This window comes from Mastomys coucha, unplaced genomic scaffold (assembly GCF_008632895.1).
Source record: "Mastomys coucha isolate ucsf_1 unplaced genomic scaffold, UCSF_Mcou_1 pScaffold16, whole genome shotgun sequence".
In the NCBI taxonomy this organism is placed as follows: Eukaryota; Metazoa; Chordata; class Mammalia; order Rodentia; family Muridae; genus Mastomys; species Mastomys coucha.
Window position 1 is genome coordinate 28677342 of NW_022196898.1, and position 14549 is coordinate 28691890.

A 14549-nucleotide genomic window follows, 5' to 3' on the forward strand; every position below is an offset into this window, starting at 1 on the left:
GTTCGGTTCTAGTAGTATGACTTTCATAAAAAGCCACTGATTTACTGTGGGAAAAAAGTGGATAGGGGGAGAGTAACTTTTAGATTAGTTTTTACACCCAGACACTTGTACAACAAAAGAATCATCTTGCCCAGCTTTCTTCTTACAAGAACGAAGCAGCAGTCTCAACAGCAGTCTCTTTGCCCCTTGTTTTTCTTTTTTTCTCTTTCCTCCTTGTGTTTCCTTTTACGACAGTTTTTCTATGCATTCCAGGCTGCCCTCACGGTGATTTCAAGCTCGTAGATCAGAATGACGTGTGTGTGTGTGTGTGTGTGTGTGTGTGTGTGTGTGTGGTGTGTGTGTTTGGGTATTCTCTGCACATGTTTGTTGGATGTGTGTATGAACATAGAATACAGGGTATCGTAGTTCTCCATCTTATTTTTTGAGATAAGGTTTCTCATTTGACTTGGAGCACATTGACTGGCCAATGAGCTCTAGGAATCATCTTCCTTAGCACTGGGACCACAGGTGGCCCACCCACCCCACCCTCAGCTTTTGTGTAGGTGCTGTGTGTGATCCTTCTGCATATTGAGTGAGACATCTTCCCAGACCCCAGAACACACATTTTAATTAGTTTACCATTGTAATATGTAAGACAAAATATAAATGACCAGTTTGCTGCCCAGACACGAGACTAAGATAAAGATTTTAACTGTCCTGGTTATCCGTACTAATTATTTTTCTGTTGATGTGATTAAATACCATGAACAAGGCAACTACAGAAGGAGCTTGTTTGGGTGTATAGCTCCTGATGCTCTCGCCTCTAGTGCTGAGATTATAGGTGCTCGGTACCTACCTGGGCTGGTTTATTTTTGTTTTAAAGACAAGGTCTCATTCTGTAGTCTGGGCTAACCTGGGACTGTCCATCTTCCTGTTTCTACCTCTTAAGTGCTGAGTATACATGAAAACGCCACCTGGCCAGTCTTAAAAATGTTTATCTCCTTTTTTCCTTTGTGGAGTGAGTGCCTCTTCACGTAGCCCAGGCTAACTTGAACTCCAGATCCTCCTGGCTTGGGATCCAACTGGCATAACAGGCCTATGCCAAAGCTACTCATTTTTAATTTTTTGCTCAGGCTGGCCTGGAACTCACATGAATCCTCTTGCTTCTACCTCTTCAGTACTGAATAACCACATTCAGCTTTAAGATGTACATTTTATACTAAGCCCATTAGGAAAAAAAGGGCAGACTATAAAAATGTATCCTCTTTTTTTTTTTTCTTCTTTGAGACAAGGTTTCTCTGTGTAGTCCTGGCTGTCCTGGAACTCAGTCTGTAGACCAGGATGGCCTTGAACTCAAATCCACCTGCCTCTGCCTCCCAAGTGTTGGGATTAAAGGCATGAGCCACGACTGCCCGACTAAGTGTATCCAGTTTTAACAGCAGTCAAAACCCATCCTCTTCTGGGTTCTCAACATCAGCGCATTCGGAGCCTTTGCTCTAGACTGGGTCACTTACAACGTGATAGCCAAATGACAATAATATGATAATAACTAACAGGGCAGTTGCTATTTATTAGGAGCCACAAGTTTATGTCAGGCATCCTGATAAGTAACCTATGTCTTTAATATCCAAAACGCCTTCCCAAGAGGTAGGTGGGCATTAAGAAAAAGAAACAAGCTAATTAATGTATGCGCGCTCCTGTGTGCATGCTACGAAAATAGTTGTGGAGATCAGATGGCAACTGGGTGATAACATTCTTTCCTTCCACCCATTGGATTCTGGGACCAGGCTCAGGTCGGCAAGCACTGTTACACGCTGCTGAGCCATCTTGCCTGCTCAGAGTAGGCATTTTTATCCCTATTGCATAGACGAATAAGCTAAGTTTCGGAGCATTTACTGGCAGAGCAGTTCTTGGCAGAGCCAAGGCTAGGATGGTTTCTAACTTCTCCACCCAGCGACGCGAAACAGCTTACAGACTAAAAAAAAACCGTCCCTCACCCCAGCCACTAAAGAGAAGCCGACCATCAGGGGCCAGGCGCGGAAACCGGAAGGTGACGTCACCGGAAACCAGAGCGCGGCTTCCGGCGGTGCGCAGGAAGTGGGCTCTTCTGCGTGTCGCCACTTTAGGACGTAGGGGTGCGGTAGAGTTTGATCCCCTCTCGCGCACGAGGTACTCGTGTCCCGCTTTCCAGCGTCCGCAGTGAAGATGTCCCATCCATCCCCGGCAGCCAAGCCCTCCAATTCCAAGAACCCACGAGTCTTCTTTGACGTGGACATCGGCGGGGAGCGAGGTGAGCGGCGCGGACGGCTCAGCCATTCCCGCGGCTGGGGCGTCCCTGCTGCGGTTCTTCTTTACCCGCTGGCTGTTCGGCGGCTCGGGGCCTGGGATCCGGAGGGAGATAGCAGCCTAGATCCCAACCGGAGCAAGACCTGGCGTCCACGAGTCCAGATTAAACCCTCTCCCCTGTAGGTGGTGGCCGTAGTTCCGGTGGAAGTTTCTGGAAATTTCCACTTCAGGAATCGTGGCGTCCCTAACGTTTTGGCTCTTTATTTGATCGCACATGGCTGCAACATTTGCATCACAACCTACTGTAAAGTGACTTGACGAGTGTGGTGGATAGTTCGGTATGCTTCCCGGATATGTGCCTGCGGGGCTCTAGTCACGCCATGTGCCTCCTAGTACACATGAAATAGAACGGGAGCTACCAAATTATTTCCAAATTAAAGTGACTTACTTGCTTAGTGTTTTTTCCTCACTACCGATTATAGTAGCAGTTTAGGTAGGCGATCGCTTTTGCTGTTTTGGCATCATGGAATTGAGCACCATGTCTATATGGTTGCCTAGGATTCAGAGCTAAGAAGGCCTAAGCCGGTGGTTTAACTGGTGGGTCGAGACTCCTTGGAGTGGAGGTTGTTAAACGACTCTTTTACAGGGTTGCATATCAGCTGTTTACATTACGAATCAAAACGGTAGCAAAATTACAGTTATGACGAGAAACTATATTAAAGGGTGGAAGCATTAAGAAGGTTGAGAAAAACTGTCATAAGCCATCGTGTTGATTTGTAACTGAATCGGGCTTGTTCTGAAACATGTTAAGAGTTGCAGGCCAGCCGGGCGGTGGTGGTGCAAGCCTTTAATCCCAGCACTTGGGAGGCAGAGGCAGGTGGATTTCTGAGTTCGAGGCCAGCCTGGTATACAGAGTGAGTCCCAGGACAGCCAAGGCTATACAGAGAAACCCTGTCTCGAAAAAGAGTTGCAGGCCAGACGTTTCCATGTGCCTCCACTTTGTTCTGTAACAGATTTTCATGTTATCTGTCTTTTGGGTTGTTGAGAAGGGAATTGTTTCAGAGGTTACAGAAGGCAGTTTCCGTAGAGCACAGGTGGACTGTGTCTTCTGTTAGTTACTTAGCTATGAGAAATTCTGAGTACAGGGCCCCTGAGATAGCTCAGCAGGTAAAAGTGCCTGCCACCAATCTGGAATGCCTGAGATTGTCCCATGATCTCCACACTGCATGCCCCAGCCTCACACATAGAATAAAAATTTTTTTAAAGTCTGAATATTATGTAAATGATTCAGGATTTTAAACCATTTGCACATTAAACCATGGTATCCTTCCTATGCAGCTAATCACCTGGATGCTGTAATTATAATCTTTTTTTTCTTTTTAAAGATTAACTTATTATATGTAAGTACTCTGCATCTGTCTTCGGACCCACCAGAAGAAGGCATCAGATCTCATTACGGATAGTTGTGAGCCACCATGTGGTTGCTGGGATTTGAACGCAGGACCTTCGGAAGAACAGTCAGTGCTCTTAACCACTGAGCCATCTGGCCAGCCTAATTAGTTATAATCTTAAGTGTGATATTCCAAATTTAGATCTACCAAGCTTTCCTTAGACTAAATAGGAATCTTAGAAAAATGACAGTGAGATGACAATGAGGTCTGACAGTTATGTAGTTGGACTTATTTTCAAGGGAGATGAAGTTTGTATGCATACCTGAGGCAGCGTTATTCACAGTAGCTAACACACAGCACCAACCTAGTGTCTATCAAAGCATGAAAACGTTCACCATACTGTATATACAGTAGAGTATAACACTGCCCTTTAAAAGAAGGAAATCTTATTTATAACGTTGTAGTTGAAGCTAGAGTTGAAGCTAGTGAGTGAAATAAGCCTACTATAGGCTCTCAGTTTTGTGGACTCTTTATAAAAAGTTGAACTTAGAGAAGTAGCATGGTAGGTCCCGTTGCCTGGGGACCTGTCAGTCAAAGGATGCACGATTTCTTTTAAAGAAAGGTAAGCTCAGGAGATCTGTTGCTGCACAGCATTGTGACTACAGTTAATAACAAGAGAACTGAGTGACTCGTGGGTGAGGTGTTAACCACTGCAGATGTATATTAGTTGTCTCCTTATTTACCCATTTAGTTTGCACACTGACAAGGTGTCCTTTTCTTTTCCTTCAGTTGGACGAATTGTGTTAGAATTGTTTGCAGATATTGTTCCCAAAACTGCAGAAAATTTTCGTGCATTGTGTACAGGAGAAAAAGGCACTGGAGCCACAACTGGGAAACCTCTGCATTTTAAAGGATGCCCTTTCCACCGAAGTATGTATATAAATGTCCTCCGTGCAAATATCTTCATGCATATATTAGTTCTGCTCTTAGGAAGGGCAGGAGAAGGTTAATTTCTTGAAGCTTGGTGTCATAAAGGCTTGGCGGTGTGCAGTAGGATTGATGATGGGAGCAGACTAAAGTTTATCTGAACAGCTTTGGTGTTACCAGCCTTCTAACTCCTCTTCAGACCATTTCATTGGGAAAGAAAAAACATGGCAGATGAATAAGCTGACCTCAGGTCATTTGACAGCCTGTCTTTACAAATGTAATTAATACGAAACATCTGCTTTTTAGTCTTGAATTTTGGAACATGTTAGAAAATACTGTTATGATTTATGTAAATTTCTATAGAGTATTTTTTGGTGATGGGATTGTCCTTGGACGACTTGGGCAGAGTTACCATAGGCTTTTCTGCATTTTTGTTGCTACGAGAAATGTAAGTTCTATAACCCTTTGAGAGGGAGAGAGCCCGAGGAAGCTGCAGATGTCTACCTCCCCACTCTGCTCCGTCTCTTGGCTAGCTATGTGTTTATTATTGCATTGCAGTCAAATGCTGAGTCCCGTGAACATGGGTTCTCTGAACATGGGTGGGCTGTCTAGTCCTCATGAGTGTTCAACACCGTTAGGGATATTTAGTGTTTATTTAGCAGGCATCACTGAGTAAGTATCTACAGTTTTTTTTTTTTTTCAAGGAATAAGATGAAATTTAAGGGATTCATTGTTGGAGAAGACAAGATTATTATATGTAATAAAATGGAGGTAGAGTTATCCTAATGATGGAAGCTAAGTCTGCCTCCTGTAGTTTGGTAACACTTTCATACAGAGATGCAGGGAGCTACCTTTGACTTAGTTCAGAGAACTAATTTCTTGAGAGTTAGTGGGGAGTCACTAATAAGTATGTTGGAGTTAGGTTGTGAGAAGTCTTCAAGTAGAGTTGATGGCTCAAGGCAGGGGAGGAGGGCCAGGGGCACCACAGGGAGGAGGAGGAGGGCCAGGGGCACCTCAGGGAGGAAGGAGGAGAGCCAGGGGCACCACAGGGAGGAGGAGGAGGGCCAGGGGCACCACAGGGAGGAGGAGGAGGGCCAGGGGCACCACAGGGAGGAAGATGGCCAGGGGCACCTCAGGGAGGAAGGAGGAGAGCCAGGGGCTCTACTAAAGTTGAACTTAGGAAGTTGTCTTTATTACTCACTCATTAATTAGCACTGCTTAGATCATCAGTTACTAATGGTCATATTCCTTTTTTTTTTTTTTTGCAGTTATTAAGAAATTCATGATTCAGGGGGGAGACTTCTCAAATCAAAATGGGACAGGTGGAGAAAGTATTTATGGTGAAAAATTTGAAGATGAAAATTTTCATTATAAGGTAAAGAAAAAATTTTGGTTTTGCTGATAGAAAGACTATGTATTTGAAATATACTTGTATTATGACACTCATACTTTGGATGTGGCCAGGTTGCTGTCTCCCCCTCCCTCACCCCTTTCCTCCTCCTGGTACTAGGGCCTCTTATGCCAGACAAGTGGTTGATCACTCAGCTGCCCTTTCCCATTTTCTATTTTGAGACTGAGTCTTTCCTAGTTGCTCAGGTTAGCCGTAAACTCATTCTAGCTTAGCCATGCCTTGAACTTCCAATCCCTTTTAACTTAACCCTCCCTAGGTACTGAGATTACAAACCTGTGTCAACAGGCCTGGTATGGATTATACTTTCTTATAAAAGAGATCATATTTATAAGTAAGCATTTCTAAGTGTGGAGTACTGAGGCTGAGCTCAGGGTCTTGTGCATGCCAGGCAGGTTCTCTCCCACCTGAGTCACATGCTAGTTCAGTATGCGTCTTTGATATGGAAAGGACTGATCCAGTAGCAGTTTGCTTTTTGAGACAAGGTTTTACTGTGTGATCCAGGGTGGTCTTGAGTTTACCATCCTCCTGTATTTTGCCTCCTAAGTGCTGGAATGACAAATAAGTTTATCCAGTTTATGCCTGGCCAGTATGATATTTTGGCAAAAATAGTGTACTTATTTCACTACCATCAGTTTTTATGTGCTTCAGTTAAGCCAATGAGTTTTTAAGCTTCCATATGGCAAAATTGATCCCAGGAAAAATGTTCTCATTATTGTAAGGATGGTAACTTGTGCATCTTTATCCTTGAATTTGAAGAACAACAAAACCATCGCTAATATCCAGGATGTCAGGGGATTTTCCACCTAGCGGATATGGTTAATGTTCGGGGTGTATTGCACCATTCCCGTTTTAAGAACAGACATGTAAGTACAAAAGTAAAGTGATGTCTTTGGCAATGAGGAATATAAGCAAGGTAATTAGGGTGACTTGGAAAGAGAATTTCTATTTCTCAGTTTTGTCACTACACCACAGAGCTTAGTTAAAAAAAAAAAAAAAGAAGGAGGCTGTTTATAACCTTACCTCAGAGTCAAGATTAAAATACACAGGACTGTGGAGAATAATACATAGTTTAATACATGTAAATGCTAGGAGTGACTATGATACAAGTTGAATATCCCTTATATGAAATGCTCCATGCTAGAAATATGCCATTGTCGTTTGTATTTTGAAATATTTGCATAGATTTTATAGGTTGAATATTCCTTATCTGAAATGGGAAAGTTGTGGTTCAGAAGTTTCCAATTTTGACGTGCTTGAATTTGGTTTGTAGATTATGGATGTTCAACTTTTAGGTTGGCATTGGCTGTGCAGACCAAGCTGGCCTTGAACTTAAAGAGATCACCAGCTGTCTCTTGAGTGCTGGGATTTAAAAGTACATGGGACCACACCCAACCCATGTGATAGGAGAAAAATCTAGATCAAGTTAGTAGGTAGAAGGACAATGAGGAGGTTTGAACACTTAAGCTAGGCAAACTGGGCCTGCGGGTGTCTGAATTTTTGCTAGTCTGGACTAAAAATACAGATTTCAAAATGAAGTGATGGCAGCAATGGGGGAAAAGTCTGTGGAAGGCCAAGGAAAGAATGATTACTGTCTGCGATTAGTTACAGGAAAGCTCTAGGAAGGCTGTCGGGGATGACAGGTTGTTCCACCACTGCACTGATTAAAAGAAGGGAGGCAAAAGGAAAAGATGACTGGCTTTGGCATCCTGCAGATTCAGTGACCTTAAAAGCAAAATCAGATTTAGATTGGATAGAGGTATCTTAGGTGGGAAAAGTAACAAGAGTTATGAGGCACACTAGGGTATCCCTCAGAAAGCCTAAGCTATGCAGAGCAGAAAAGCAAAGACACTTGCACTTGAACAGACTGAGTGCAAGCTGTTCTTTTGTTCTTTTGTTCTCTGAATCATTGATTACCTGAATGAAAGCCATAGATTGGAATTATTTTCCAAATTAGGGAAGTACTTATCTGAATAACTTGTCTAAATTCAGTATGACATTACTCTTCTCAGTTTGGTGAAAAAGAAGAATCCTAATGTAGGCCTATTTCTGATAGTGGGAAGACTATAGGGGTTCTCAGAACAGTAGTAACTGTCACAGAAAGAGTGAAGTTAGTTAGTAGATGGCCTTAGTGTGCCTCTTCATCTTAAGATTGAAGTATAAGAATCTCTTGCAGATAGCCAGTTTAGAAATGACCTGCTTCTTGTTAAACTGACACTTCAAAAGTTTGTTCATTTAAGGTGGTAGTTCTTAAAGTAAAACCAGAACAAAAGGTACTTAAACATTTATAAGTGAAATTGATGTAGAAGAGTAAAGTTAAGTACACCCCATCTATTTTTAAGTGAAGAGTCAATAAAAGGAAATTCGTACTAGGCCTCTAATTTGTTTTTCTTGCAATGATTTTTATCTCTACAGCATGATCGGGAGGGTTTGCTGAGCATGGCAAATGCAGGCCCCAATACGAATGGTTCTCAGTTCTTTATCACAACAGTTCCAACTCCTCATTTGGATGGGAAACATGTGGTATTTGGTCAAGTAATTAAAGGACTAGGTGTGGCAAGGATGCTTGAAAATGTAGAAGTGAATGGTGAAAAACCTGCCAAAGTAAGTAAAAAGTTACTGTGAAATAAACATACCAGCTTAGGTACATGTCTGAGAAATGCAAGTTACAAGGTCAGATAATTGTTGCCTTAGAAAAGTAGGAAAGATCGAGGCCAGCCTGGTCTACAGAGTGAGTTCCAGAACAGCCAAGGATACACAGAGAAATCCTGTCTCAGAAAAAAAAGAAAAAAGAAAAGTAGGGAAGAAGTTAGGGTGCTTTTGCTATAGGAACCTGGACTGGCAACTTTTTGTGAAAATTTTTTTTTTCTTTTAAAGGCCAAGAAGATTAGTTTAAAGGAGTTTTTTTTTGTTTGTTTGTTTTTTGTTTTTTTTTGTTTTTTTGAGCTCTGGCTTTCCTTGAATTGCGTAGTAGTCCTGTTGTCTGTGCTAGCCCTACTCTAGTGCTAGGATTAACTACTATGCGCAGCAAAGCAATTTTAATACTTATTTCAGCTTCAGTGTGACCTAACAGTGATCTGTGTGAGATTACCTAAGTCTTTCCATAACCCTGAGACTTTTGTGTCAGCAGTAATTAACTGTAATACACACTAGAAAGAAGATAGTGAGCACACTGTTGTCTAATTACAAGTTTGACATAGATCTTGTTACTTTTCTTGATCTGCTTTTATATCTTGCACACATTGCTTAATTGTTTCAGGTTATATCGTATTCTAAAAGCCCATGAAGCAAGGTGACTATGAGAGACCCATAAAACAACCAGACAGTGCACAGGAATTAGAAACCCAGCTACTTGTAGGAAATCTGTCAACCAAAAGTACATGACAGACTATATCAGCGGAGAAAGCTTCATGCATAGTGATGCCATTCTTAACTCACTGTGTTCATAGCACAGTCCCTGTAAAGAGTGACCTTGTCATATTAGTTGGAGTGTACATAGAAGGATTTGCTGTAATTATTGTGGATGGCTGCATCTCTGACAAGCCTGTGACATGAGTAGTGCTTTATGTAACTTTGAGCTATGCAGCCTTTAAAGGTAAATTCTAAGATCTCTAAATACTCACTTCAGCTTAATGTTTTTACAGCTATGTGTTATTGCAGAATGTGGAGAATTGAAAGAAGAGGATGACTGGGGAATATTCCCCAAAGATGGCTCTGGTGATAGTCATCCAGATTTCCCCGAGGATGCAGATATAGATTTAAAAGATGTGAGTACTTTCAGATGAGTAGAGTTAATCCTTTAAATATTTAATACTAAAAGCTTGGTTAACCTGTCATATGATAGAACCTTAGTGTTAAGTCACATTATTTACTAACGCCCAACATATTTACATCCTTTTATACAGGTAGATAAAATTTTATTAATATCTGAAGACTTAAAAAACATTGGAAATACCTTTTTCAAGTCTCAGAACTGGGAGATGGCTATTAAAAAATATGCGAAGGTTTTAAGGTAATAAAGTGTTTTTTAACAAGTTACTTTTTAATAAGTTACTTTTAGAATGTATAAACTGAATAATTATGAACTAAACACAGAATTGCTCATATTTAGCAAGTTATTTGTGTAATAACAACTGTTTTGAAAAAGTAACATTTCTTGTTGGGTGTGGTGCACTGGGGAGACTGAGGCAGGTAGGTTGGAGGAGGCTAGCCTGATCTACAGAGCTAGTTCCAGGACAGCCCCAGGGCTACACAGAGAAACCCTGCCTCAAAACAACAACAAAGAGTAGGACATGGATTGCATACTTTTCACAAGTCCCTATTGTTTGAGGTGCTGGTGGGCCCAGGCCCCTGGCATGTTAGATAAGCTCTCTGAGTTGTACTCCTAGCCTCACTTTACACGTTGTATGAATACCTTAGCCTTTGCTTTAGGATGCTTTTATCTGGATCATCTTATTTTTGCTTTTTTTAATCTGGAATAAGCAGTTTCTCTAAGTCGATTCCTTTTGGAGAAAGGAAACTAGAAACTAAGGTCTAGGGACCAGATCCTCAGCTCAGCTTCTAGGATCTTTTCAGGAAAGAGTTAAGTCAATGTTACATGGCTGGCAGAATAGCTCAGTAAGTAAAAGCACTAATCAAACCTGTGATCTAAACTTCCTGGAATCCACAAATCCATAGTAAAATCTGTCTTCTGACCCCCCCCCACACACAAACAAATCAACACTACATAGTTCTTTGCCTCTTCCTATTGTCCTAATGTAGAAATACTGGTTCTAAACATAGTTGTATTGGAGAACATATAATACGAACCTGAGTTGTACATAATTGGTATGGGAGTTAATTTGAGTTGTTAGCTTTGGGGAAAGTTGATGTAAAAATATCTTCTGGGGAAATAGGGTTAGGAGTGTAGTGCAGTGGTGGGAGGGTAAGCTTGGCAGGCTCTGGGCTTAATTTCTTGCATCTGAAGAAAAAACAACATCAAAAAATTGTCATTAATATTAGACACAATGCTGAAGAAGCAGTGTGGAGTTATGTTACTTTTATTAATGTTTTCTAGGTACGTGGATAGTTCAAAGGCTGTTATTGAGAAAGCAGATATATCCAGACTGCAACCTATAGCCTTAAGTTGTGTGTTGAATATTGGTGCTTGTAAATTGAAGATGTCAAATTGGCAGGGGGCAATTGACAGTTGCTTGGAGGTAAGTCTGTGTGAATTTTCTTTTCTTTATTTTTGCTTATCAAGTTAGAAAAAGACAATAGTCTTTAATGTATTTTAATTACCTAGTACCTAATGAGATTTGACAAAATGTGACTTAAGTCATCCTGTCTCTAGTTTGGATTGCCAATTCTTTCTGTAAATTCATTAATTTTGCTTTTAATATTGTTACCTGATATGTACCAAGTACTTTGATTTTATTTCTTAAAGCACGTTTATCTGCTTCTTTGTTTGTATTTATGAGCCAGGCATATGAACACAAAGCCTAGATGATGAAGAATATAGATCTGAGTGACCCATACCTGTAATCTCAGCACTGTCTAGGCAGAGGTGGGACAGTCACAAAGCCATAGCCATCCTTTGCTTATGAGAGACCGTGCCTCAAAAGCAAGACTAAACTAAAGTGTGTGTATAGACATGCTTTCTCTTCTGCCTTTGTGCAGGGTTTTCTGCTTTGCTTTATGACTGAGGTATATCCTAAGCAAAGTCTTGGCTTTTTTGAAACAGGTTCTCATGTCCTTTAGGCTGACTTCAAACTAGGTATTCCTGCCTGGCTTTTCAAGTGCTGGGATCAAGCATGTTAGCACCATGCTGGGCTTGGCTTATTTTCATTTTGTACCTATTGTGTATATATGACCCCACAAGGGTCAGAAGACAGCATTTCTGGAGTCGGTTCTCTCTTTCCACCCTTATGAGGATTCCAGAAATTAAGCCTAGGTTCAAGCTTGCATGGCAAATGCCTTTATCCGTTGAGCCATCTTGCTGGCCAATTTTATTTACTTTATTTTAAAGCCTACATCATCAAATAGCTATGGATAGGATACAGTGGGCAGACAGTTTGTATTTGGGGTCCAGATTAGTTAGAATTAGAATATATAGAAAGATACTTTGTCCTAATGTAGGCCCAGGCACTTTGAAAAATGGTACTTTGAAAAAAATTTCCGGACTAAATGTTTTTTGCACATTATTCTTAGAGCATGTATCAATGCTCAGCTAGAACTAAAGTAAGACCTGGATGTACAGCTTAGGGTTTATAGCTAAGTACACAGGCACAGTACTTATGTAGGTTACAAGGTTGCCCTTCAATCCCAGCCAATCCCATACCCCCTGCTTAAGTAGATGGAATAAATATATTTAGAAGGGAACATGCAATAGAAGAAAGTGGAAAAGATCCACTCTGATTTCTTTTCTTCTGTAAGACAAGTAATATTCCAAAAATTCTTTTTTTGTTTGTTTTTAAAGATGTCTTTTTAAAAAAAAGATTTATTTATTTAGTGTATATGAGTACACTGTAGCTGTATAGATGATTGAGAGCTTTCATGTGGTTGTTGGGAATTGGATTTTTTTTTTCTGCTTGCTCTGGTCAACCCCGCTCACTCCTGAGCTGTTTGCTCAGACCCAGTTTTATTATTATATATAAGTACACTGTAGCTGTCTTCAGATGCACCAGAGGAGGGCATTAGATCTCATTATAAGTGGTTGTGAGTCACCATGTGGTTGCTGGGATTTGAACTGAAGGCCTTTGAAAGAGCAGTCAGTGCTCTTACCCGCTGAACCATCTTGCCAGCCCCCAAAAATTAATTCTTAAAAAAAAATCTCAGTATTGGCTCTCTTAAGAGCTGTCATGCCAACAGAATATATTGCTTTAAAAATGTTTCAGGGGAGAGACCTGTTAAAAGTTGTTTATGCTTATATAATTGCCCCCTCCTCCCCAAAGTCCTTGGATTCTCAGAAAAACATGTAGATTTTCCTCATTACAATAAACCTAGCTGGCCACATTTACATGGCATTCACGTGACTTGTGTACCCTGGAGCTTGGTGTTCAGGAAGTGGTAGGCTGTCCTTGAGCCAATGACGGATACCAGAAGATGGCTCTATTTAAACTTTTATTTTAAAAGATTTTTTTCTTTTTTCTTTTTTGGTTTTTTGAGACAGGGTTTCTCTGTGTAGCCCTGGCTGTTCTGGAACTCACTCTGTAGACCAGGCTGGCCTCAAACTCAGAAATCCGCCTGCCTCTGCCTCCCAAGTGCTGGGATTAAAGGCGTGCGCCACCACCGCCCGGCTAAGATTTTTTTTCTTAAATAGTCTGGGTCCACTTGGGCTAGAAACAGTGCTGAGAAGAGCACTCTGGAGACAGGTAAGGAACTATCCTTCTACATTCACTCAGCCCTCTTCTGATAACCCTACCTCGTGCTGGCTGGCATGGCTGCATTAGTTCCACTCAGTTGGAGCCAGTTGATAACAGGCACTTTTAGATACAAATACTAATTTTATAACTTTTTCATAGGCTCTTGAAATGGACCCTTCAAATACTAAAGCACTATACCGAAAAGCGCAAGGATGGCAAGGATTAAAAGAATATGATCAAGCATTGGTAAATTTTGTTATTACTGCTTTATAATAATCACCTTAAAAGTATTAATGTCTAATGTTTCTTAAATTCTCTCCCTCACTGAAGGCTGATCTTAAGAAGGCACAGGAGATAGCCCCAGGAGATAAAGGTAAATTGCAAGATTTTGTATAGTGATGCTTCATTTTGTTTTTTTCTCATGAGCCAATGCACACTTAACCTTGACAGATATTTTTGTTCACATGTCGTAGAGTGCCTCTTATTGGGCCAGGCACCAATTATGTAGTAAATAGACAAATATCCAAGGTCCCTGCCTTAGCAGAGCTTATATTCTAATTCTGCTCAAGAATGTACTAGCTTTTTAATATGACTTCATACATCGTTGTTTAGATGCAGGCGCTATTACATCAGTGCTAGTCAAAAGATCAGCAGTAAAGTATTCATTGTGATTTTAAGATTTGGGACATTCCTTCCTCAAGCTGAATATGGCTATAACCAAACATTCTCTGTATTTGGTATGTTGCAGAGTAGCTAAGGTAGAAAGATAATGTAGATAAAAGTGACCCTAGGTCTAAACATTACTGCTAAAAAATGCACCCATGCCAAGGGAGAGTTACAGTTACTGTCAATGCTAGGTTGTTGTCTTTTTTCCAATATTTTAGATGCTTTGAAAATTAATTGTTTCCCTCTTTTTCCTCCCCTCCAGCTATCCAGGCAGAGTTGCTTAAAGTCAAACAAATGATAAAGGCACAGAAAGATAAAGAGAAGGCTGTGTATGCAAAAATGTTTGCTTAATAAGGATTAAACCCTCTTTAACTATTATACATTGATTGTATAAAGGAAAATATATATTACTGTCTACACAATCCTTGATATGTTTTCCTTATTTCTGTCATTGTTTACATAGCAGTGCTGACATAGGTTCCTTCTTAATAAAGTGTTACAAAATACACTGAATCTCATTTCAAAATGTTTCTGTCTGCATTTTTACCA

At 40.7% G+C, this 14549-nt stretch overlaps 1 protein-coding gene across 2 annotated transcripts; it reads left to right on the plus strand.

Moving 5' to 3' along the window:
* The first annotated feature begins 2047 nt into the window (after positions 1-2047).
* Ppid (peptidylprolyl isomerase D) lies at positions 2048-14518 on the plus strand. 2 transcript variants are annotated; one of them, XM_031374136.1, is made up of 10 exons: positions 2048-2269; positions 4446-4586; positions 5852-5958; positions 8407-8595; positions 9636-9758; positions 9897-10003; positions 11048-11189; positions 13494-13580; positions 13665-13707; positions 14263-14518. In XM_031374136.1, the coding sequence occupies exons 1-10, from the start codon at positions 2185-2187 to the stop codon at positions 14349-14351; spliced, it is 1113 nt and encodes a 370-aa protein (XP_031229996.1). In that variant the 5' UTR covers positions 2048-2184; the 3' UTR covers positions 14352-14518. The 2 variants fall into 2 exon arrangements, with proteins under 2 accessions (XP_031229996.1, XP_031229997.1); XM_031374137.1 differs by lacking the exons at positions 2048-2269; positions 4446-4586 and adding an exon at positions 6751-6857 and having other exon boundaries at positions 5869-5958.
* The last annotated feature ends 31 nt before the right edge of the window (positions 14519-14549 follow it).